General features: G+C 36.5%; 2 protein-coding genes across 7 annotated transcripts in view; one reads left to right on the top strand and one right to left on the bottom strand.

The window, feature by feature from the left end:
- The window catches only part of DNAJC3 (DnaJ heat shock protein family (Hsp40) member C3), a 30,547-nt gene extending 26,295 nt beyond the window's left edge, over nt 1-4,252 (top strand). For both annotated transcript variants that reach the window (XM_032677256.1, XM_032677264.1), the window contains exons 10-12: nt 1,942-2,074; nt 2,865-3,013; nt 3,452-4,252. In XM_032677256.1, coding sequence (XP_032533147.1) covers nt 1,942-2,074; nt 2,865-3,013; nt 3,452-3,609 — 440 coding nt within the window. In that variant the 3' untranslated portion in view covers nt 3,610-4,252. The remainder of the gene's footprint in view (nt 1-1,941; nt 2,075-2,864; nt 3,014-3,451) is intronic.
- Nucleotides 4,253-6,134: 1,882 nt separating this feature from the next.
- UGGT2 (UDP-glucose glycoprotein glucosyltransferase 2) overlaps nt 6,135-22,799 on the bottom strand; it is an 89,577-nt gene continuing 72,912 nt past the window's right edge. The window contains exons 31-40 of one of the 5 annotated variants that reach the window (XM_032677219.1): nt 22,231-22,313; nt 18,881-18,979; nt 18,096-18,180; nt 17,464-17,646; nt 16,048-16,208; nt 15,636-15,750; nt 12,547-12,663; nt 11,376-11,520; nt 7,848-10,483; nt 6,135-7,568 (exon numbers count right to left, since the gene is read on the bottom strand). In XM_032677219.1, coding sequence (XP_032533110.1) covers nt 10,461-10,483; nt 11,376-11,520; nt 12,547-12,663; nt 15,636-15,750; nt 16,048-16,208; nt 17,464-17,646; nt 18,096-18,180; nt 18,881-18,979; nt 22,231-22,313 — 1,011 coding nt within the window. In that variant the 3' untranslated portion in view covers nt 6,135-7,568; nt 7,848-10,460. Of the gene's footprint in view, nt 7,569-7,847; nt 10,484-11,375; nt 11,521-12,546; nt 12,664-15,167; nt 15,293-15,635; nt 15,751-16,047; nt 16,209-17,212; nt 17,372-17,463; nt 17,647-18,095; nt 18,197-18,880; nt 18,980-22,230; nt 22,314-22,799 lie in introns of those variants that run through there. The other 4 variants (XM_032677236.1, XM_032677225.1, XM_032677231.1 and 1 more) reach the window with 4 other exon arrangements.

Raw genomic sequence — 22,799 nt, 5'->3', positions numbered from 1 at the left:
AAGGATGCTTTCTGGAATAGCAGGCCAGTAAGCAGCAGCAGTGACTCTTCTGTTGGTTTGGAGGTACTAGTGCTTTTAGAAGTAGTGGCTCAAAAGAATTGATTAATAAATCTCACTTGACATACCGTGAATTAGTAATAAGTCTCCTAGTTTCATATCAAACTTCTTGTCATCAGGAAGCTGCCATCCTGCTCCACCTGCTTCCAGCCCTCACCGCTCAAGTGAGAAGAGCAATGAGCTCTCTGAAAGAGGAAAATTCCTGCACTGGAGTGTGAAAGTGTAAAATGTTCTTGCTGGGCGCTTTCACTCTGCAGTGTGCAGCACTGAAAAACTTACCTTCCCATGTGCTTAATGCTCGCAGTCTTTAAATAAGGAAGTTGATTTAAAAAAGAGAAATTTAATACTGCCATGGCAAATAGTTGATCCCTGAAGCAGATTGTTTTCCCACAGTGGTGCGTGCTGTCGGTGATGTGGCGCTCAGTGAAGCTGAGCAATCTGATCTGCATTTGGCAGGACGTTGTGGTGGGACCTTCCAGTACCACATGAAGCAGATTAAGTACACTGGTGCTTAAAATTATTGGAGCAGTAAAGCAGCATAATGAAATCCCTGCATTTTCATTATTTTTATCACTTTCAACAGCATATATTGGGCGCACACATTAGTTCACACTCTTGGGGTTTTTGTTTTTTAATGACTGGACAAATTATTAAAAATATCAGCAGAAGCCAAAATGCTTTGTTCAAGCAGAAAACGAGTGTCCAATGATGAGAAAATGAATAGAAATTTTGTTTGGCTTGTAATAGCCTATGAAATTGTTGGGGCACTGGCAATACCTTTTTTTTTTTTTCCAATAACTAAAACAAGATTGCAGTGGTATCAGATGTCTGGGTAGTACAAATTCATTAGCACTTCCTGCTGTCTTGCTCAGAAACAGTGAAAAACAAATGTAACACCTGCTGAGAAATAGCATCTGCTTGGAAATAATCTGATGCAAGTACTTTATCTAACTTGAGAAACCTAGGAGATTGGGATCTGCAAATGAGACCTTGAGGATTATAACAGCGAAAGAAGAGCAGTCTCATTAAAGACTTAGATAGTTACTTCCCTTGATAAATTTTGATATCAAAGAAAATATAAACTTGGTGTCTTAAGCATTCAGTTACCACTTACAATAATAATAGAGTTTACTTACAAAAAATAGTGTAGACCTTGAATGTTTTACAAATTACATTATAGCATCTCTCTTGCTTTCGTTCCTGAGAAATGCAACTCTTGAAATAGAGTGAGAGTATGCCTTTGGAAAAAAAAACTCCCAACCTTAAAATATAACTGTCTGCATATTATGTATGCAGAGGTGTAAAAAGCCAATATTTGCCTTTCACTAACAGTATGAACTTACTGGTAGTCTGAAATTTGTCTTTATTGTCATTAAAGAGAAGAGACTTTCTGTCATGTTGATAGAGTGCAGACTGGGGGAGAAGAATGAATATTAACTTAAAGACTCTGGGTAATGCATCCTTCAGCTGAACAGCAGTGTGGGACTAACATCGTGCACTGGGCTCTTCACATACTAGTTGCTGAATCTTACTTCTTGGTCTCTTTTTCCTCCTCTCAGGCCTAGATACTTGTTATGTTATTCCTGTTGCAACATCAAGAGTGTGTTGTGACCGGAGTCTGGTAACCTCCCTTCTCCCTCATCTCCCACCAGTGTAATTGAACCTAAAGGAAGAAAATTACCTAATTTATATGTGAAAGTGAATTTCCTCTACTCCAGGGTTTTCTAATTTAGGGAGAAAAACTCAAACATGTCAAGTTGAAATGAAAGTTTTGCTGTTTATATATGGTAATAGCAAAGCTTCAATTTTGTGGAGTGGTTGAGTTCTTTAAATTAAAGTTTGTAGAGTTATGTAATCTTCTTTCATTTGCTTTTTTTATAAAAGCTATTAAAGACTATGAGACTGCTCAAGCCAACAGTGAGAATGACCAGCAGATTCGGGAGGGGCTAGAACGTGCCCAGAGAATGCTGAAGCAATCACAGAAGAGGGATTACTATAAAATCCTGGGAGTAAAAAGGTGAGATATTAATTCCAGAGATGATGATGTGAAAGTTGGTTATTTAAACCAGCGCAGATAGGACTGATCACTTGAATTTGTTCTGCTGTTCCTTTATCTTGCTACCTTCACTTTTCTGTTGTACTAATTTAGTAGTGTTCAACTTGTAAGTAGCACCTATTTACAATCCCTGTAGAAGGAATGGAAAAACAGCATTGGTAAGAGGGGAAATAAATAATTCAGCAGGAAATTTTTAGTAGGTGAATGAATTGGGAAAGAAATGAGGACTGGCAAGAATTACTGAAAGCAACAAAAAATAAAATTGTGGCAGATAGTGTGATAGATTGGAAGAGTTTGGAAGGACTGACTGAAAGGTATCAAAAATACTTCTGCCATTAACCTTGAGAAATCAACAACTTCCCTTCTAATGAGGAGCAAACAGATGTCCAGTTCTGAACTAGTATTGGTCATCCTTCCAATCGTGAACTAATTTGCTCTCTGCTTTTTGTGCTTTTTGTTATGATTGCAAATTCTTCAGACTGGGAACTCTGTTCTGCATAGTATCTGGCAGTAGCATCTTTCCAAGGAAAGTTAATGGGTGGTGAAATAAAAGAGTGAGTAATCTTTGTTTAAAGTTGAAACCTGCTTCGTTTTGCATAAAGAATCTTCAGTGCCATTTGCAGAAGGTTAACTAACTCATAATTTTCCTGATGCCCTTAATTACTGTCTCAGTGTTTAAAATTAACCTGTAGATTCACTAGTGTGACATGTGATTTAGAGAATTAAGTTAGTTATAATTTTATCCATCCAGAAATGCTCGAAAGCAAGAAATCATAAAAGCTTACAGAAAGCTGGCATCCCAGTGGCATCCTGATAACTTCCAGAGTGAGGAAGAAAAGAAGAAAGCAGAGAAAAAATTTATTGATATAGCAGCTGCTAAAGAAGTCCTCACTGACCCAGGTAATGATGCAGTGACTTCATTTTTTAATTACTTTTTTACAGTAAGTTAAAAACACAGCAAGTGTAAGTCATAACAGGCATTACAGCTTCCCTCTTTTTCCCTTTCTCCCCTTATCTCTCTTGAGAAAATAGTGCACTAATACTTGCATACAGTATGTCATATGAAGTCAGATGTAAACCCGGAATTATTTATTTCAGTGTTTCAGTGATTTTTCTTAAAAGTCAGAAATTATTATTTCAAAGATCTCTTTTTGGGATATCATCTTGCAGAGATTTCTAGGATCGAGTAACTCTGGATACACTTACTTCAAGGATATGGGTGTCTCCTGCCTTGACTGCTATTGCAAATTGCATTTAGATTATAACAGCACCTGAAGTATTCCAGGGAAACCCTGTTATTACTGTGCCATAATTCCATCTTGGCTTTGTTTCCTCCAGAAATGAGACGGAAGTTTGATGCAGGAGAGGACCCACTGGATGCAGAGAGTCAGCAGGGTGGCAGCAACCCTTTCCACAGGAACTGGAACACGTGGCAAGGATTCAACCCCTTTGGTTCTGGAGGAGGACCATTTACATTCAAATTTCACTTCAGTTAGAGCCAAGACTGTTTCTGGTGGCTGCTGCTGTTTTTTACTCAATTCGTTGAAAAATAAAAAGTCTCTCAGTTCAAGACCCAAAATCTTAATTTCTAATGTTGTCCTTAACTCAAAGTCTTACTGCACTAGAAGGAAGGTCTGTCTTTCTTTTGGTATTCAGTTGAGTTTGCTTGATAAGCTCACACTGGTTGGGGGTGGGAGTTGTACTGCCTTTGTATTTGTTGTGGATATGCAGGACATGTTTATTCCCATGGATGGAAAAAACAGTAAGATGCTACTTAGGACAACGCTTAAATTTAGGACTCAAGTATATGCTTAAAGATAAAAATGCATGTAAATATTTTTCTGGATCGGGGCCTAATAAACATGGCAAGGGTAGATACAGTAGTCTCCACATTAACAAACTGTTGGTCATGCTCAGCAGAACGATCCATCTCTTAAGAGGAAACCCTGGTGACCACCTGCTGTGTTGGTGTCGGCAGCGCCGTGGGCGGGAGAAGAGCCTGTGTGCTGAACCAGTCCCAGCAATTGCTCTGGAAAAAGAGTGCTTGGGAGTAATTGCATTTGAAAATGTCTGCTCACTTTGCTCATTAATGGATTGGGGTGATTTCCTGGGTGGTAATTGTCAACTATGAAACTAAAAGAAAAAAAACCACACTTTTTTTTCTGAACGTCATTTGGGGTGTTCATTTGGGTATGATTCTTGAGTAGTTTGCACTTTAACAAAATACCTGCTTGAGATTTGAGCAGAAAATTTGTTGTGACGTATCCCTGACTGTGCAGCAATTTGTTAGTTCTGTACATAAACTCAGAACTAAGACAGGTTGTGAGGTGAGTGTACTGCTGACCAGGAATGTGATATCGACTCCTGTAATACAACTTCATTTCTGTTGGGTGGTGCAACAGGGAATTAATACTATGGGAAATTGAAGTAATTTTGTGTTTCGTGTAACAGCCACGGTACTCCAGAAACAAATGTGTGCAAAAAGAGGGACTAACTTCCCACTAGCCAAAAGTCTAGTTTATTTTTTCCTATATGCACATAGTTAAAATTGGTTCGGTGTGGTTGGTGGAACTGTGAGAGTGTGATGTACAGTGTTTCCAGGGCTGTAGCTGTGAGGAGTCCTCTGTTCTGTAACTTGAGTCTGTCATAGTTGCTGATGAGTTTCATCAGCAGCCATTTTCTTAAAACGCAAGAATTACGGTTCATCAGTGTTGATTGCATTTTAACTGGAAAACAATAATCAGTTGATAGGAACCTTCTCTCACTTCAACTTGTGGCATTTGAAAGCATAAGCAGCTGCAGTAAAACAAATAGGCAAATAAGGCCTTCAGTCTGAAAGTGCATTTTATCTTACTGTAGTCGAAGTTGCTGTTGGAGCATAACCCTTGGCTCCTGCCCAAGTACTTCATGAACATAAATTTCTGCTGAACACATGGCTTTGCAATTATCTTCAAGCTGAGGAGCAGTGTGGTGATTTCTAACAGCTTTTGGTTCAAAACCACCCCAGTAGCCTGTGAAAACCTCAGTGTCGGATGTTTCCCAAGTTGAATGACTTCCTAGAAGTTCAACTTGTGCCTTTGACCTGTTGGAAAGTTTTTTGCTTAAGCTCCGTACCAGATGCTCAGGACACTGTTCAGAGCACTCTAGGCTGGCATGACTCTCTGGGACTCAGACACAGGAACTTGCTGCACAGTGAATAACCTGTTACCCTGTGGAATTGGCCTCTGTGCATCTGCTTGTTGCTGGAGTACATAAAGGACGGGCAGGTAGCTCTGGGCAGGTGGCTCTCATGTGTCCCCCCCCCCGTGGCTCCTGTCAGCCCCTGAGGGGGAGCTCAACCCAGCCATGCCTGTTGTGGGCAGGGTGGTTCCTGGTGGTTGCTCTGTGTGTGTGTGTGTGTGTGTGCATGAGCCATTGCTCTGTGCAAACCCTTCTGTATCGGCTCGTTCACTACAGAAGGGGCTGCTTTTAAATGAGTATTGAATGAGCAGTGTAAGCAATATGTCACATTTTGTACATACAGGAGTGTGGTTGGGCTGCAGATGTCACAACAAGGACCACAGACGGCTGTGTTTGTGTGCTGGAGAAGTGATGGGAATGAAATGTCTTTCCAAGAACTGCCTATGTTCCTTTTTTTTTTTTTTCCCCCTCATTCCTCTCCCTTCTCTGTTTTAAAAGCCAGAGCTGAGAGAAGTGGTTCCTGGGGTTTACTTTTTTTTTCTTCTAGGGAAGGAATAAGATGGTCCCTCATGAGTAAATTCTTCATACAAGGCACTGATGTTGGAGCAGCACGGGTTTGTTTCTCTGGGGCAGCAGGACAGTTCTGGTGTATGCTGGGAGCATTCAGGAACCAAAAAGGACCATGTGCATTTTGAGAATGAATGGGAAAGGGAAAATTACATTTTAAGAAAAAAAAAAAGGGTTGAATGTAGTCAGTAGAAGAAGGAAGAGGATTAGTACCTGAATACTGTTCATAGATTTGTTCTATGAAAGAAAGGTTCTTGGAAACAAAGGCAAAAAATGACAGTGGAGAACAAAGCTTTACTAGTATTGAGCAGCAGCTGTTTACAAGAAGTGTTACCACCCCAGTGCTATTCCTAAGGGCTTTGAGGTACTTCTGGAAACGCAGAAAGACGAAGTTTGTTAAAAAGGAACTATTTACATTGCAAGGCTCTCCAGATACGGTGATGCATTTCCTGATGTGACTTTGGAAAATGAAGCACTGGTAACACCCTGAGTGTTAATGGTGCAGGCGACGTGCAAGGAAGCTGAACTCGCCTTTTTATTTATTAGTGGGTTTCTGTAGTGCAATAATGTTCAATAACTGAACATTGGAATAAATGTCTTGCTAGTTTGTCAACCCTGAGATGTGCATGAAGCATCGTTACCATAACTGGCCCGTATGTAGATGCAAACTTCCTCTGTTGAATTCTTTCAGTTTTAATAAACCTGTTTCCAACTTGTTTTAAAAGATAGGTGGGGGGGCATATTATACTTGGTACATGTTTAATACTGATGTACTGATGATCAGTGTTAAAACAGATTCAAAGTGAACTACAGACTGAAGTGCTCAAACTTGTGACATATGCAGAAAATGTCAGCTTAAACTTTTTTTAAAAAAAAACATAAAGCTTGTTATCATTTCAGTTTTCAGACCAATGTTTGGAACAAGAATTATTCTTCTGTTTAGGGCTGTGATTTATAGGAGCTTTGCTGGAAACTAGCCAGGATAGCATAGCAGGTTAGTTGTATTTAAAAGTGCCTTATTGTAAGGTATTGTTTGTTTGCTCTGTAATACACACTTTTGTCCATAAAATCATAACATAAATGGCAGAATAATTTTTTTTCCCCTCAGCAAATCTCTCAGTAGCAGTTTTATGTTATAAGAAGGATAAGTAAAGGTAGCCAGAGATTTATCAAATGTTTCAAATTATAAAATGTCTTTATATGAAATCATGAATCTAAAAAGCAAGAACTGTTTTTTTCTAGAACTGTGGGAATTATTTTATGGTATTTTTCACAATAAAGATATTTATGATGACAAGAAAGCACTGCTGTGTATTTGTCTGCCCTTCTTTGCTCATCCTGCTCTCCAGGTTTGGAGTTAGAGCTGTGCAGAAATGCAGTACAAGGCTGCTGGAGTGCCAGCAGGCAGGGGAGAAGAGGGGGGAGTCATCACACTCTGTGGTAAGAGAAACTTGAATGTTTAGAAGTCAACTACTGCAATTGTAGAAAACCTATTGAATGCCAGTTTCACAGTGAGAACAACCAGCCTTTGGAATAATCTCCCGAGGGACGTGGTTGTATATGAAGCTTTTCCTGACAGAGTGCTGGGCCATCTTGTCTGGACTGTGCTTTTGCGAAGGAAGGCTGGACTAGACAATCCTGGAGGTCCCTTCCAACCTGGTATCCTATGGTTCTATGATTCTGCAATGTCTCAGAGGGAGGCAAGTACCTGATTCAGAGAAAAGGGTAAAAGGAACCTTAATGAGAAATATTTTCAATACTAAAGTTCTGGCTCAGCAGCAGCAGTGCACTAATGTCTGGTTCATACATTTTCTGCTAAACTTACAAGCTGATATCAAGAAGATGAAGACCTAGAAAAGACACTATATTAGCAATATGGATATAAATTGTAAAAACCCTTCATTTGAATAGTTCAAATATTACTTTGCTTATTTACGAATTCAAACCATGTGGCAACACTCCACTAATCCAGGATGCGTTTTCTTACCGCTCCTAGGGCAGAACATGCAGCTTGGAAACAACAAATAAGATCAGTCTGCCTCTCTTAAGTAAGTTCTCACCCTGCAGCAGGTTCCTTGTTGCTGTTGCTTCCCTGCAAAAACACTTTCTGTAGATTAAAGGCATTTAAGGACTTGCTGCAATTTTTTTGCTTTGGATCTACTAACAAAGTATTTAATGGTCATTGTATAATACAAAAATGGAGAACAGAAAATAATATTATTTTTTTTCTCCAGTGGCACCTTTTAATATTTTGTACAACATACACAATACATGGGTTTGGTATTAAAAATATATATGCTAATGACTCAAAGTGCTGCTTTAAAGAGATCTTTAACAAGTAGTGAATATATTGGTGGGACCCTTCTTGTTCTATAAACCAATGTATATCTCAAAAAAAGAGCTTTCTTTGAAAGTGGTATTATGCAGAAAAAAAATATTGTAAAAATTTTTTTACAAATATATAAAACACTGCAGGAAATTGCATGACACCTTTTACATCTTCGAAAATACCTCCAGCAAATTGCATTTCTAAAAATTATATTCTAATCACTTAAGTAATCTCAAGGAAATAGTAATTAAAGAGCTATTTCCTTTTTTAAAGCCTGTAGAAGTAATCCATTTCAAAAAAGAACAGGATGATACAGAAAACGTGAACACAAAATCAGTGCATAAACTATCCCCTTTTTATGTTGCATAACAGAAACTTCCCAGACAGATACTCATAAGAGAACTAAGGTTTCTTACAGATAAAGAACCATTAACTTCTGGCTTAAAAGAAGCTTTCCACTGTACGCTCCAAGCATGAGAGACCAAGGCAGAGGGATGTGAAATGCTGCTGCAAAGGAAGGCATCAGGATGGAAGCATAAGCTTCAAAAAAGAAGTGAAAAGGAAAAAAAATAATGCAGCAAGCATTTGAATAATCTTTTCTCTAATATGGAATATCAGTTATTTCCTTCTTATGCACGGAATTTATACTAATGGTGCATATGCATCTGCTAGGTCAATTTTAAGTCCATCTTATATGGTATAAAAATACCAAGTTTATGTTCCAGTATGTTTGACTTGCTGGCTGATATTCTGAAGTAATTATGTTAGAGAACAAGCATAACAAAACAGATACAGCACTGAAATGGGACAGTTAAAGGGAACTGACATGAGAGTTTACTGACTACTGCTAGTGGGTCACACAGGAAATGCTCCATTGGGTGCTTTGTAAAAAGAAAATCCCACAAAAGATATTTAAAAAAATGCATAAAGGTAAAACAACAAAAACTATAAAAAGCTGTAAAAAAAATAAAATCTGCATATCTCATGTTCTTAGCAATAGGAATTGAAAAATACCAGCAAGGCATAATTTTAAATACTTGCTCTTCCATTGTAAACAACCAACATCTGAGGACAATGACAGTACATACAAAATAGGCTTCATTTCTCTTATTGTTTATTCAGTTATCTGCTGGTATGGAAATACTATGCAACTCACTGTAGATTCACCCACTTAGTGCAAATTACCTTGTCTTTCGTAATTTCAAGCATTTAGACTGAAAGACTGCATTAAGTTGTTCTTACAAGAATTTGTGGTCTCATCCAGTCCAATTTTGAAACCAGCACAGCCTAAACAACAGAGTATATATTTAAGGCACTAGATTTCAGTTTAAGTCATAAATTCCTCCTTTTCAAATATGTGTATTGCAAGAACTTTTCCCTGCAATTTTTGTGGGATCAAAATGTCAGTAGCCCACTAAAGCAACAGTTTTGTGAGTACAGACTTAGAAAATTATAGGAAACACCACTGATAATCAAAAATACTCACATATTTTATTATTTTCAGTTTTAAACAGGGTGATGATAATCAAAACCAAGTAGAAACAGCTTTCAGGTACTGACCTTCTGGTGCAACGTGTGCTGGTTGGAAAACCATCTTAACCAAAGTCATAATGGAATTTTATGACACACTATTTAAGTGACCAAAAGGAGCCTAAGAATCAAAACTTAGTTTTTAAAATTTGTAAGAGTGCAGCAATCCTGCACAATAAATGAAAAGTGTCATTCCTTGTTTTTAGCTTCCAAGTTGACTTATCTTTGTGTGGTCTAAATTACTAAAGTTATTTTTTGTGTCTTATCTTTGCTACACTGAGATTCTTTCTTGTGGCCACAGCATTCTCCAGGGACAAAACTATAGACATATAACCAAAACTCTTGATATTTTAATACATAAACTTCATGCATGTAATATGCACAAACCAGTTTTCATGTACATATTTAATGTGTATGTCCTCCCCCAGACTGACAATGTATCTTTTTGAGAAGTTGAACACCTCTTTCTTCATATTCTAAAATCCTCTGGGCAAACTGTACTTTAAAGAAGGAAAAGAAAACCAAACTCCACACTGGGTAAAAAAAGCCACAACCCCAAGTACCTGTGGATTTCTTGGTTTTGTATTGCATTTAAAATGTTTTAAATAACACTATAAGTTATAAAATATTTGACTTAACATAAAAGAATGTTGCAAATAGTGCCATTGTAACATTTGTAACTCCCCTTCAGTCTTTGCCAGAAGACTACTGAGTTGTCACCATTGTTGTTCAAGGGCTGTGCTAAAGTTCATCATGTTTAAGACCTGTAACCGAAGGGAAAAAGAAATTATAAAAATGAGTTAGATAAAGACAGTTCTGTAAAATGTGAAGAAAGCCCTTTACTTTCCATTTGCTGCTAGTCAGTCATGCAACATGAACTTCCTTTTTGGAGCCTTGCTAAAAGTTGAGCATTAGCTTTCACAAAGAATAAAAACCACTAAGAATTCTTTATAAGCGAAAGTGAATTTGTGCCTTGACTCAAGACTTTTAAATATATATCTGCCAAGTTTTTTCTTCAACCTTAGGGGCTGAGATCATCTTTTTCTTTTGTTTTGTTTCACATTACTCCAAGAAGTCTTATTAGAAGTTCTATAAGTGTGTTTGTTTGTTTCGGTTTTTTGTGGGGTTTTTTTGGTGTTTTTGTTGTTGGTTGTTTGGATTTTTTTCTCATGCTATTTAACAAACTCAGTTTAAAACACATTAGTAAAAAAAAATCCAAACTCTATTTGTAGCCTAAACCACAATTTAGTCTGGTGCAAAAAGGCTCTGCATACATGAGCCTGGAGACAACTTAATAGAGACTGAGTTACCTACTGCTTAACAGACATGAGCTTTAGGTTATCTAGTGACGTCTAAGCTAAGATGCTTTATTTAATATTTGTGCCTCAAATGACATGTGACAGTTGTGTTTGAGGTCCAAGAACAGGACACCACGGAACCTTCTCTTAGATTCTGGCACGAAACAAAAGATTTTATCCTCTCAGTGTAACTCTTATGTAAAGAAGCATAACACAACCATAAAAACCCACACAATTTCTCTAAGAACAGGGAAAATTACACAAATGAAAGATCTGTGCTTACTGACTGCAATCTTAGTTTCAACTATATTAATATTTAATTTTTACAAGCTAACAGATGAATATGGATGTAAATTACCTTTCTGAAATAACGATGTTAGCTTTTTCTTCTCTTTTTCAATTTGCTGTATTAACTTTCGTATCTCAGAGTCGTAGTCAACCCATTCAGGAACTATCCGGGCAGCAGCCTCTAATTTTGGTTCTTTGGTTTGGGGATTGTTGCACTGAAAGTTTAAAACATATTAGATGTAAACAAAGCGAATGTGAAAATAACATCTCCTCAGAGAACTTAGCTCAAATAATTTTGTCAGCATTTGCAATGTCATTGAAACATGCAAGGTCAGTCACTTGGACATTATTATTAAAAAAATTACACTAAAATTGTAAATAAATCCTGTTCAAATAATTCAAATAACTCACAACATATAATTGTAAATACTTTTCTTTTCCCCCCTGCTCCTGACTATATGTATAGCACAGAGATGGCTAGGACAAGACTACTAACATTTAGACAAAGTTACATGGGGAGATACAAGATATACATTGGCACACTGAGGTTGAATCTGATACAGGTTTTTTTATTACATTTGTGATGCTTCCTCTGGTGTTGTCTAGAAAAATGTATTGACTACTTCCATAAAATAATATAAATGAAAATCTCAGTATCAAGTGATACATGATAATGGGGACTGAAAGAGGGTGGGATGGGGTTTAATAATGAGAGAGGAAGATTTTCTGTTTCTATTCCCAAAGAAAGCCGCTTTCTTCTTTCTAGACATGGATAATCCCCTGAGCATTACACTTTTTAAGCTTTGCTTTATCTCCTGTTTATAGTGATGAAATAGACAAAGAAACCATAATATTAAGTCCTATAATCATTGAGTTCTGGAGGAACCTTCTATGTAGGGAGTGCAACAGCAGCACACAATGCCCAGAGAGTTAACAGTACTTCATCACAGCTCTAGAAACCAGGCTGAGTATGGAAGAATTATTAGGAAAATACATGTATGGGCGTGAAAAGCCTCAATCTTGTCCAGTTAAGAGACAGCAAGACTTAATTTTTTGGTACAGTTTTCAGCTTTAATGTAAGAAATTTGTAAGAGCAAGCAGGAGAGAGGAAAAGGACTGAGTGTTCCAGTGCCTTCCATCAAGGCTGCCTTCATGACATGACATATATTTATCTCAAAAGCCACAGAAATCACAGCAAAGTTGTTAATCTATAAAACTAATTCAAGTCAGGATCAACTCACCAAGTCTATGGTTTTAGCCTTTTTCTTGGACTGATCATCACACCAGGTTTCACACCAAAGCCACTCCTGGGGGAGAGACTTAATGGCTACTTGATGAATCATGTTATTGGGAAGATCCTGTACAAATTTTGTAAAATCATAAATTAGCATTGAATGTAATGTAACTGGTTATCAAGCAGCTACTTAAAAGTAGAATCTTTGCCTATTACTCTTACATTTTCTTCTTACATTTCCTTCTTAGTGCTCACCTAGTTCTTTTTCAAGTAGATTCAAAACTTAGCCATGCTCATTTTGATGCCAATTCCACCTCTCATTTACTAAGCAATTTTTTCCTTGTACTTACATGTGTCTTTCCGTAGCTTGACATAACAATACTTCAGTCTGATACTCGTGGTTCAGATACTGCATGTCATACTATAAATACTACTAAAGAGCAAAACCTAAACCATCTCTCCATTCCTTAAATTTGAAAAAAATATCCCTCAAAAACCATATAATGCAGGATTACACCACTACTCTAAATTTAGACGACTTCTAGGAAAATGGATTCCAGAAACATGAGCGTGAGAAGGAAAAGCTATTAAGCTGCTATTCTGGTTACCTTCCTTACTTTACTTTTTTTTTTTTTTTTTTTAACCTGTATAGTCAGGTACTCTCATCAAGAAGACTCCAAATGAAGATCTTGCTGAATGTAGGGAGCAGCATTTACAAATCAGAAAAACCTCAGGCAGTCATTCACTGGCCATAGTTATAAATAATAGGTGTAATTGGCAGATCCATTTGTGAGCTCCCTCACATGTGCAACCTCTACATTATACTTTAAAATAAATGTCAGTACTGTGATAAGTATTAGTCACATCTTATTTTGCCAATTCATGTTGCTAAATGTGACAGAATAAAACAGCACATATTGCTGCATTATGAAAGACATAATTTATTTCAAATATAAACATTCAAATGTATATTGAGAGCCAAGACATTAAACAGTGAAATGCTTTAATTTTTGAAAAACTTAAATTCTACAAATTTTTGGAAGATTAAAAAATGGTTTATCACCATCTCAATTTCAGAAGAAGAGAGACTAGTTTTTTGTTGTGCCTCTTTGACTTTGTAAATGAAATCACTGAGTTACTACAATTCCTGAGCTGTGAATTTACAAATTGTTACACGGGGCAGAAAGTCAGCTGCTAGTGCCAGGATTTAAAGTAAACAGAAGGAAAGAATGAATTAAAAAAAAAAAAATCTAAACAAAATTACTGTATTGGAAGTCTATTTTTTATGATGTGTCGTTTTTCTCCCTAGGAGTTCTATACTCACTCTCCTTGGCATTTAAAATCACAATTTTCCCTTCCATCTACTTCTCTTTTGTGGTTTATATTAGCATAACCTTAACTACCACCCATGAAGGCAGCAGTGTTGGCAGATTAGCAAAGAGCTGAGATTGCTTCTCCTTTGAGAAGAGCAGTGAGCACTCCAGTCAGGTATTTAAAATAAAAATAGTAATAAAAAAATCACAATGCATCCTTATCAGTAGATGAAAGCTCTCCAGGACTCAAATACGTTGCACTGTGGTTTGCATTTCTAGGAATATTGCTGTATTTTGTGTAAGTAGTAGCAATTAAGACAGAAAGGAGTTCCTATCAATACAGTCAGAAAACAGATTAGTATGAAAATATTATTTTGAAATATTTTTCCAACTAATTCCAGTTCCTTTCTGCCAAGCTTTAGCTTCCTTAACATCTGCTCCTTAAGTGGTTTTTTATTTGATCCAAGAGTTGTTATTATAAGAGATACATGCCACCATGTATTAATGCTGTAATTGAAAATATAAGAATCTTAAAATAGAAAGAGACACATTTTTAACATTTTGAGAACATTAGATAAATCTCATTACTCTTTCTGAAAATCAGCATTATAGTGGAAGCCCTGTACCCAGCTTCTGAATCTTTAAAGGTCTTTGTGAAAGACAACTTGCACATATGGGTAAGACTATGTTTGGAGAACATACAGCTATATCCTATCAGGACTAAGTGTGATACAGGGACACCAATTCATTCCATTGTCCAGAAAAAGAGAAGTGAAATATGGGTGTTGCTGTTATGTCAGTCTTTTGCTCTTAACAATTACAGCTAAAGGCTGCTCCAACTCCCTGTGTCCAGTCTACTCTGAGTTTTTAGTGTAGCTGTATTTCCACTTTTCTTTCTCCAGTATTATAAGAACTGCTATTTTCAATTTTTACTGTTATTTCTGGGGAAAAAAAAAAAAGCAAGTGGCAATAATGTCCTTATGTAAGAGAGAGAAATTTGCTTGCAGAGCAGGGGGGGTGGAAAGTAGGCACTGAGAGATGTGGGCTTTGCTACCATGGGATCCCTTTACTGCTATAGGCAGGTAAAAACCTTTTGTGCTTTAGGAATTCCACGAGGAAAACAAATAAAGCAGGGACAATCTCACTTATGAAGCCTTCTGCAGTTCACCCAAAGTGAGACATAAATAAGTATTATTGACTCAGGCAGAAATGTGATGAGCTGTTTACTATCCATCTTCTATCAATTTAAATAACCTCTACCACAGGAAAAAAGTAATAAATTTAAGTATGTTATGTTTACATGGGATCCACTTACATGCTTGTGACTGCACCCTGATGCACCTCATTTGGGTTCAAAAATTGTTGGAATTACATAAATAAAGACTACAGCCAGCACAGGGTGACGATGTACAGCAACCACCAGAGTGCCTTTGCAGTTAGCTTACAAAAAAAAAATTAAATTTACACTGATGAAAAAAAAAGAAAAAGGAAAAAGCTCTTGCCAAATAAAAATATAATTACCATTATCAGAATAAAGGTGAACAGTTCTCTATATGTTTTTTTCCTCATTTTTTTCATATTAAACAATTATTTAAAACAATACTCATTTAGTGTTCAGTTTTCTGAACTGTGCTCACGTGCACACCTGAAAATGTGCTAAAACAGCAGTACATGGCAAATAGTTTTGGAATTATATAACATAAACACTGAGCTACACAACAATTCCATGCAATTTGAGAAAGATAAAGAAAATAAACCCCAAATTACTTAAAGCCATTTATACCTGATCTAGATTTGACAGACTGTTTGGATCTTGACTAAGAGCCTGGTACTGGCCCCGAAGCCTGTCTCCAGCTGCAATCTTTCTGAACATCTTCAGATCCACAACATATAAGGCACTAAAAAGTTAAAAAAAAAAAAAAAAAAAAAAGAAGTTGTGGAGTTTCACCTTCTTTTTGATAATATTAATAAAAGTAACAAGAAACTAAAACATGTTCCCATCCTGAAGGAATATTTTCCTTAAGTGGCTAAAGCTACAACAGAAAAGTGAAATCAATATGTCATCAGAATTCATGCCTTATTCAGCTCTTGCTGAGAATGACTGGAGGGCAATTGGTTTTGAAACCCTCGGTGATCAATATCAAGACCCAGATTTCAATTAAATGCACACACTGCACAAAAATATGTTATCCTACCTAATATGGTATTTCCTTTTCCCAAGATGTGATGCCCAGTATCCTGATTTCCAGAAACGGTACCCATCCATTTCCTTACGGCTGTCACAGAAAGGTGTGTATCCATAGGGAGCTCCATTTAGATCTAGATCTCTGAGTTCTTTCAGGTCACTTCTCACAATCTAAATAAGAATATAGTTATTTCTACAATTTAATACTGTTTCTAAGGTATGCATATGAGGGTAGGTATTGCAGCAAGTTTCACAAAGTTTTATTTTAAATAAAAAAAAACTGAGACACTACGACAGCAGAGTATAGATAAAATATTCCACTGGAAGATATTTACCAAATTATTCTTCAAGTTAAAAAGAAGTGTTTATTATCTTATTAACAATGGTCATCTGTGTAACACACTTAATTAGTAAATTAAATAAACCAGGCACAATATTTTTTAATTCATAGATCAGTGTTTCTGGTTTCCCAAGACTAAATTCCTTAATGAAAAAGCATAACTTCTAAAATCTACCAAGCATGTCTCTTTCAAAGAATCCTTCCTATTTGTTACCTAACTTGGGTATTCCAAAATTATTGCATCATTTGAAAAATCTTTGTATCGAGTGATAAAGTACTTTTAAAAATAGGTTATAATGACATTTCACAAATGTCCTTTATTTACTGTTCAATCCTTCTCCACCTAATTTATCAGTGGTAAAAAAAAGTTTTAGCTATTTGGGTGTAGAGAGAAATCCTTACAGCTGTGAGGACAGACAACCAGTGTTACCAGATGGTGTATCCAGATGAAACCGCAGAAAGTTGCAGTCTGCATTACTACACCTAAATTCAATTTATTCTCAAGCTTTGGAAAAGGACCAAAATACATTAATACTCGTCCTGACGTTTTTAACAACCTTGTGATACACTTTTCAATGCCTCATCTCTTGGAGACAGCATTTTGTCTTTCAGTATATTATACAATACTCATTCCTGAGTGAAAGACTGCATACAAATTTAAAATAGAGACAGGATTAATCTTGACAAATTTCAGCCATCTCAAAGTTGTTCAAATGGTCCAAACTAATCCCCTCAGACTCCTCGCACAGTGGAGAAGTCCTCTCACAGTCAGTCCAGAGACTGATTCACTCCAATACAGTTTCAGTGAAAGGCCCGTTTAAGATCACACTCACCTCTCCAGGTGCCTTTCTCTCTCCACAGACAATTTAGGACAACTCAGTGTAGTGAGACTCAATGTCCACATGACTAAAGACAAGTGAAATTATTGCATTTCACATTCTGCAACACCACTGGTTCTGTTCATACAGCTGCAGTAGTCTTACAAGACCAACGTCTGAATACATGACCATAGGGGATGAGACTGCATCAATTTAAGCCCATATAAATTCCTCATACATTTATTTATAGACCATTATTTTTTCTTACCTGGTCAGCATCGACAAATATTATTTTATCCACAGCCAAAGGGAAAAGAACATCCAAGAAAAGAATTTTGTAGCCCCAGATAATTCTCTGTTTTTCTGTCTGTTGATAAAGCCAGCGAGGCCACTTATACTGTACTAACTCATAGCTGAAACCATACTTTTTAGCCATGTGAGGAATAACATCCTAGAAGAAAAACAAAAAAAACTATTAGGTGCACAATTTTGAGACACAGAAGGACTCAAAAGGAAAAAGAGTGAGTGGTGCAAAACAGTTGTAGCTGTATTGGCCTTATACAGTTTATTACTCTGAAATGTTTCTTTAGTTTTAGCAGTATCCTCAGCTACACCAGTAGTAAAAACATTTTATGCAAGCTCTTGGAGACTAGCAGAAGAGAATAAATTATTATAATTTATCACTGAGCTTTGCATTCCACAAGAGAACAACCTTATACAGAACACTTCTAAAACTATTAATATTTAAAACTATTAGTATTTAAAACTATTTAATCCACTCAGAGATCATTTTCCACTGTGAAAATTTAATTTGAATTATATAGTTACTCAATTGTAATTTTAAAAAATTATTTAAAATTTTAAAGAAAAAAAATAAGAAAAGAAAGACTTTTCTCCTACCTTAAATGTAGGGGAGAGGTAGTTTTTCAGAAACCAAAATTTAACTGGTGTTTTTGTATGACGTAGGACAGAAAGCATCATAATTCTGTGGAAATATAAGTCTATAATAAACAAACAAATACACACAGGTCATTAAATTACAACTGCACTTAAAAAGTGTTAAAATTTTTTAAGTATAATTTTCTTTTACCCAACTTAAGCAGAATTTTCTATCTATTTCTAATTAAAAGCTTTAAAGAGCATGTGTTCAACACTGTTTTGAGATGGACTTATTTGATTCACATTGGCTAAGCAACAGTAGAAGGAACAATTTCAAAAGTGGATCTATTAACAAGTTTTATTATCAGCGAATGCCTGACAAAATTAGAATAATGATTAATACCTTATATTAACTTATGTAACCATATGTGCATATAGTAAACCCATAGTTTGGACTAAACAGAAATAGATACAATTCTAGATACAAGATTATGAAGTCACTTCTGTTACATCTTTATACAGAGAGGCTGAATTTCATCTTTTACGTTTGTACTTCACACATGAAAGACAAGGAGAACATTTTTCTGTCTTCAAAGAATAATGGTACTTTTGAACATTTGTATGTTGAATCACTTTGTTCTTAAGCAAAGAGTAATATAGTCCTCATTGTATACACCCTTTCTATGTATTGACAATTTATTATTTTTATTTTGTTTAAAAAATCAGTTTCTTTAAGCAGCTTAGTGCTAGTAAGAAAATGTAGTGTATTGAAAAGAAATTCTTGTTTCCCTTTTACCTTTCCTTACCTTAAAAAACGTTCATATAAATGGCCTGAAGCAACAGAAAAAATGTTAAGAATATCACTTTTCTTTTCCTTCTCTTCTGTTGGAATTTCTTCTGAAAATCTAAAAATTATTATGAATTATTATATAAAGTAAACATTCAGCAGAAAAAAACATACTAAATTATCATTAAGCTCATAAAGAATCAAAAGTAAGAAAATATACAAAAGAAATACTTATCCTGGAGTAACCAAATACACTCCCACTGCACATGCCTCTGATATCAAAATCTTTTGGGAGCAACATCTCATACCCTGTCACTCAGGACAAGCAATGGCACAACTGCAGCCTCCAGTATTTTCAATCAAACAGAACCCAAATTTGACAAGAACTCCACATTTTATCAAAGTAAAAATAATCAGAAGTACACGCAGCCATAGCATCTTGAGAACTGGTAGTTTTTAAATTAAAACCCAGTAATTTTCCATTGCTCATCCACATGCACTCTACATCAGAACAACCAATCCATATTCTTGGGGTGGAGAATGCCTGCAATAGCCCTCATAGGTGGTTGAGCTGAATATATTCCCTAAAATACAGTCTGAACGTAATACAAAGATGGTCACACCAAATCAAATCACATATTTAACTCACTACCGTCCCAACAGCAAATGGCAAGCCTGAGGAGTAGTAGCCTTTCCCAGAATACCCTCATAACATTCAGTGGTCTGTGATGATAGGATTTCCTGAGTGGTTTTCATAATACTCGCTAAATTCTTCCTTAAATTAATTCAATTACTCTCCCTATAAGCTAACCTATATTTTTGAGGTACATTGTCCAGAGGTTTTCTATTTCTGCTGCACAGCATTTTTTGCTCATTTTGAATACCAAAGTCTACCAGGATTGGTTTTTCACCATGTATGCCTGCCAGCACACACAGCCAGGATGTAATGGCTGCAGTCTTCCTCAAGCACTGCTTCACTGATCTCAGAACTGCAAAGGTTGCCTTAGCCAAATTCCTTACAGTATGGCTTGATATTGTTGGAAATTCACCTCAGTAGTTTTTTTTTTTTTGAGGTGAGTCATTCTTCACACACTTAGATTACATGAGTCACTCCTATTAACTTTTCTTCTGGTTACATCCCTTTTTAAAGTATCCTTTAGAAAGTAAAAAAGAAGTATCCCTCATAATCTTTAAGAACAAATGAGACAAGTCTCAGATCTCCAGCATATTCAAAAGAGTCCATATCGCTCCACTAATATAAAGCTGAAATCCTAAAGGCTACAATGTAAGTCATGTGAATGATCTTTTTGAGGAAGATTATTCACATTCTTTTCACTCAGCCACGGTAAGAGCACAGTTGTACCTGTTCAGGACTATAGCAAATGCAGAAGAAAGTCAGTGGAGCAGCACTGACTGCATTGTATGGCATCTCTAAAGACGAAAACCTCCCAGCTAGCACTGAACTTTCACAGGCAGCAGCTCACAGTCCCAAGCAGTCAGTCTTCCTTCTTCTTGACTTTTTATCTTGTTTCTTATTGTAGTGACAGCAGGACTAAAAGACTCTCAAGTTCTTTATAATGCAACCATCATGTGAAAAAAAAAATAAATCAGGTTTTCATAAAAGGATCTTGAAAATATTGATTATGAAAAGATCAACAAAAAGGCAGAGATCTTCCAAATTGAACAAGCTGCTGGACTGACCTGTAAGGTCACATGGGAAAAGTAGTCAATTGGGAAAGGGCTGCTCAGTTATGAAAGGACTTGGGCAATGGTATGCATGTGTCCCATGTCAGAGCACATGTGATTTCCTCTAATGAGTAATGTGCTGGTGATATTCTTTTCATTCTGGGATAACAAAGAGGAAGGATATTTGACAAGTTCCTAGATAGCAAGAGGCTGACAGAAAGGGCAGGCCTCACATCGTGCCCTTGAGCCACAACTTTGAATCAATGGGGAGAAGAAATAAACTTATTGAGTGAGGGGCTTCAATTGCCCAGCTAAGCTCTGAGACTGATGCACAATGATGAGCCGACCAACTGTGGTAAAAGGCAAGACCTGAGAGATTGAGAGATCTCTGGCCTCGTAACCTTGTTAGAGGAAGCTAAGATTTTGATCACCGCACATCCATCCTTTGATGCAGCCAATTAGAAGTGGGAAGCTTGAAGATGATGAAAAATTCCTTTATCTAACATCCTTCTGAAAAGAGACACCTTTGTGCAGAAATGTGGGTCCACTTCCTTGACCTGTGACTTCACAAAAAAATTTTTGAGAGTTGTAGTATAGTAGTCTGGGAGGGTTTCTGAATCTAGTCAATATGGGTATAAACTGAAAGAGGGGAAATTTAGGTTAGATATTAGGAAGAAATTCTTTACTGTGAGGGTGATGAGATCCTGCAACAGGCTGCCCAGGGAGGTTGTGGATGCCCCAACCTGACAGTGTTCAAAGCCACGTTGGATAAGTCCTTGAGCCACTTGATCTAGTGTAAGTCGTCCTTGCACATGGTGGGGGGTTGGGACTAGATGATCTTTAGGGTTCCCTCCTACCCATACATTCTATGATTCTGTGATACTGTACGACTAAAACCATCTGTAAATGGTGATAAATATAACATCAGCAACGGAGACTCAATATAATGTCCAGGTACTTGTGGTACAAGAGGTCTTTTTCAAGAGAGATGATAAAGCTGAAACAGAACTCAGCCTTGGATCTACCAAGAGACGTGTGTTAGAGGATTAACTGGGGTCAACTTTTTACTAGATAAAGTGGAACTGCTATGCCTTCTCTTTATTTTCATTAACAGTCTGCATCTGAGAACCATTGCCAAAGCTACTGAAAATGGAAGAAAACCTTTTCTGAGTCTTGCTTAAAACAGCAAATTAGAAATACTACAATGTTATTAGCCCCAAATGTAAAGCTTGAGATGTTTATTGCAATTACTTATAGAACTCAGACTTTAAAGTAAAAGGTATTTTATTGACACATAAAAACATTTCTTGAGATTTCATAAATAATGTTTAGCAGCAGACAAGCACCATCGGCCTGCTTTTTGATGTTTATTTTCACATATCTGAGTACCCCATAACTGGCTGGGATTTTCACACTGAGATTGATTCCCTACCCCAAAAAAATAAAAAAACAATGGGGGAAATGAACAGAAACTAGAAATGCAAAAGAAGGATTAAAAAAGGAAGTAAGGAGAGGTACAAGACATTGTAGCTTTTCTTTCCCCTCCTTGTATTTATTATTATAAATCCCTTGAACAGCCTTTTTACATATTACATATCACTATCAAGTAAGAAACACTTACCTGCTGTGAGTAGTAATAAACATGTGCTAGAACAGCTAAACTAGAAGCAAATTATGCATTACCTTGTAACCGATTCCAGATTTCCATATTTTCCTGTTCCATCTGTAAGGAGATCTTCATTCATTTTATCAGGCTTTTTCTGTACCTAGTCATTAAAATAAATGTCTTTGTGTAATTTAGGAAGTTGGTTGATAGTAATTACTACTTCAACTGTGATATCTAACTATGCTGTACTAACTGGCTAGAGTTGGACCAACATCTGGACCAATTTCTACTTCAGTAAAATACTTACCGAACCGCATTGAACTACATACTTTTAAACTATGTATAGAACTTGCTGTATTAAATGGTGATTAATAAATCAAACAGCATGTTCAAGCCCTCTGTACTTCTTTATGCAAATACTAACTACAAGTGTGGGGAATTCTGCCTCATTTTCTACACTCATGAGTTCGTGATCCAGCCATTAGCTGGCAGAAGTGTAGCAGGGTGTTGCACCACACAGTGGAACTTACCTGAAGGGAAATTGGCATTCTCATAAGCCCTTCACAAGGAGAAAGTGACAAATTTGTCACTGAAACATAAGCTCTCCCACACAACTTAAGCAATTTCTGCTGTCTTATCCAGGTGC

The sequence above is a fragment of the Chiroxiphia lanceolata genome, chromosome 2 (genome assembly GCF_009829145.1).
Source record: "Chiroxiphia lanceolata isolate bChiLan1 chromosome 2, bChiLan1.pri, whole genome shotgun sequence".
Taxonomy (NCBI): domain Eukaryota; kingdom Metazoa; phylum Chordata; class Aves; order Passeriformes; family Pipridae; genus Chiroxiphia; species Chiroxiphia lanceolata.
Note: the sequence above shows the minus strand (reverse complement) of the source record. Positions and strands in the feature narration are given on the sequence as shown.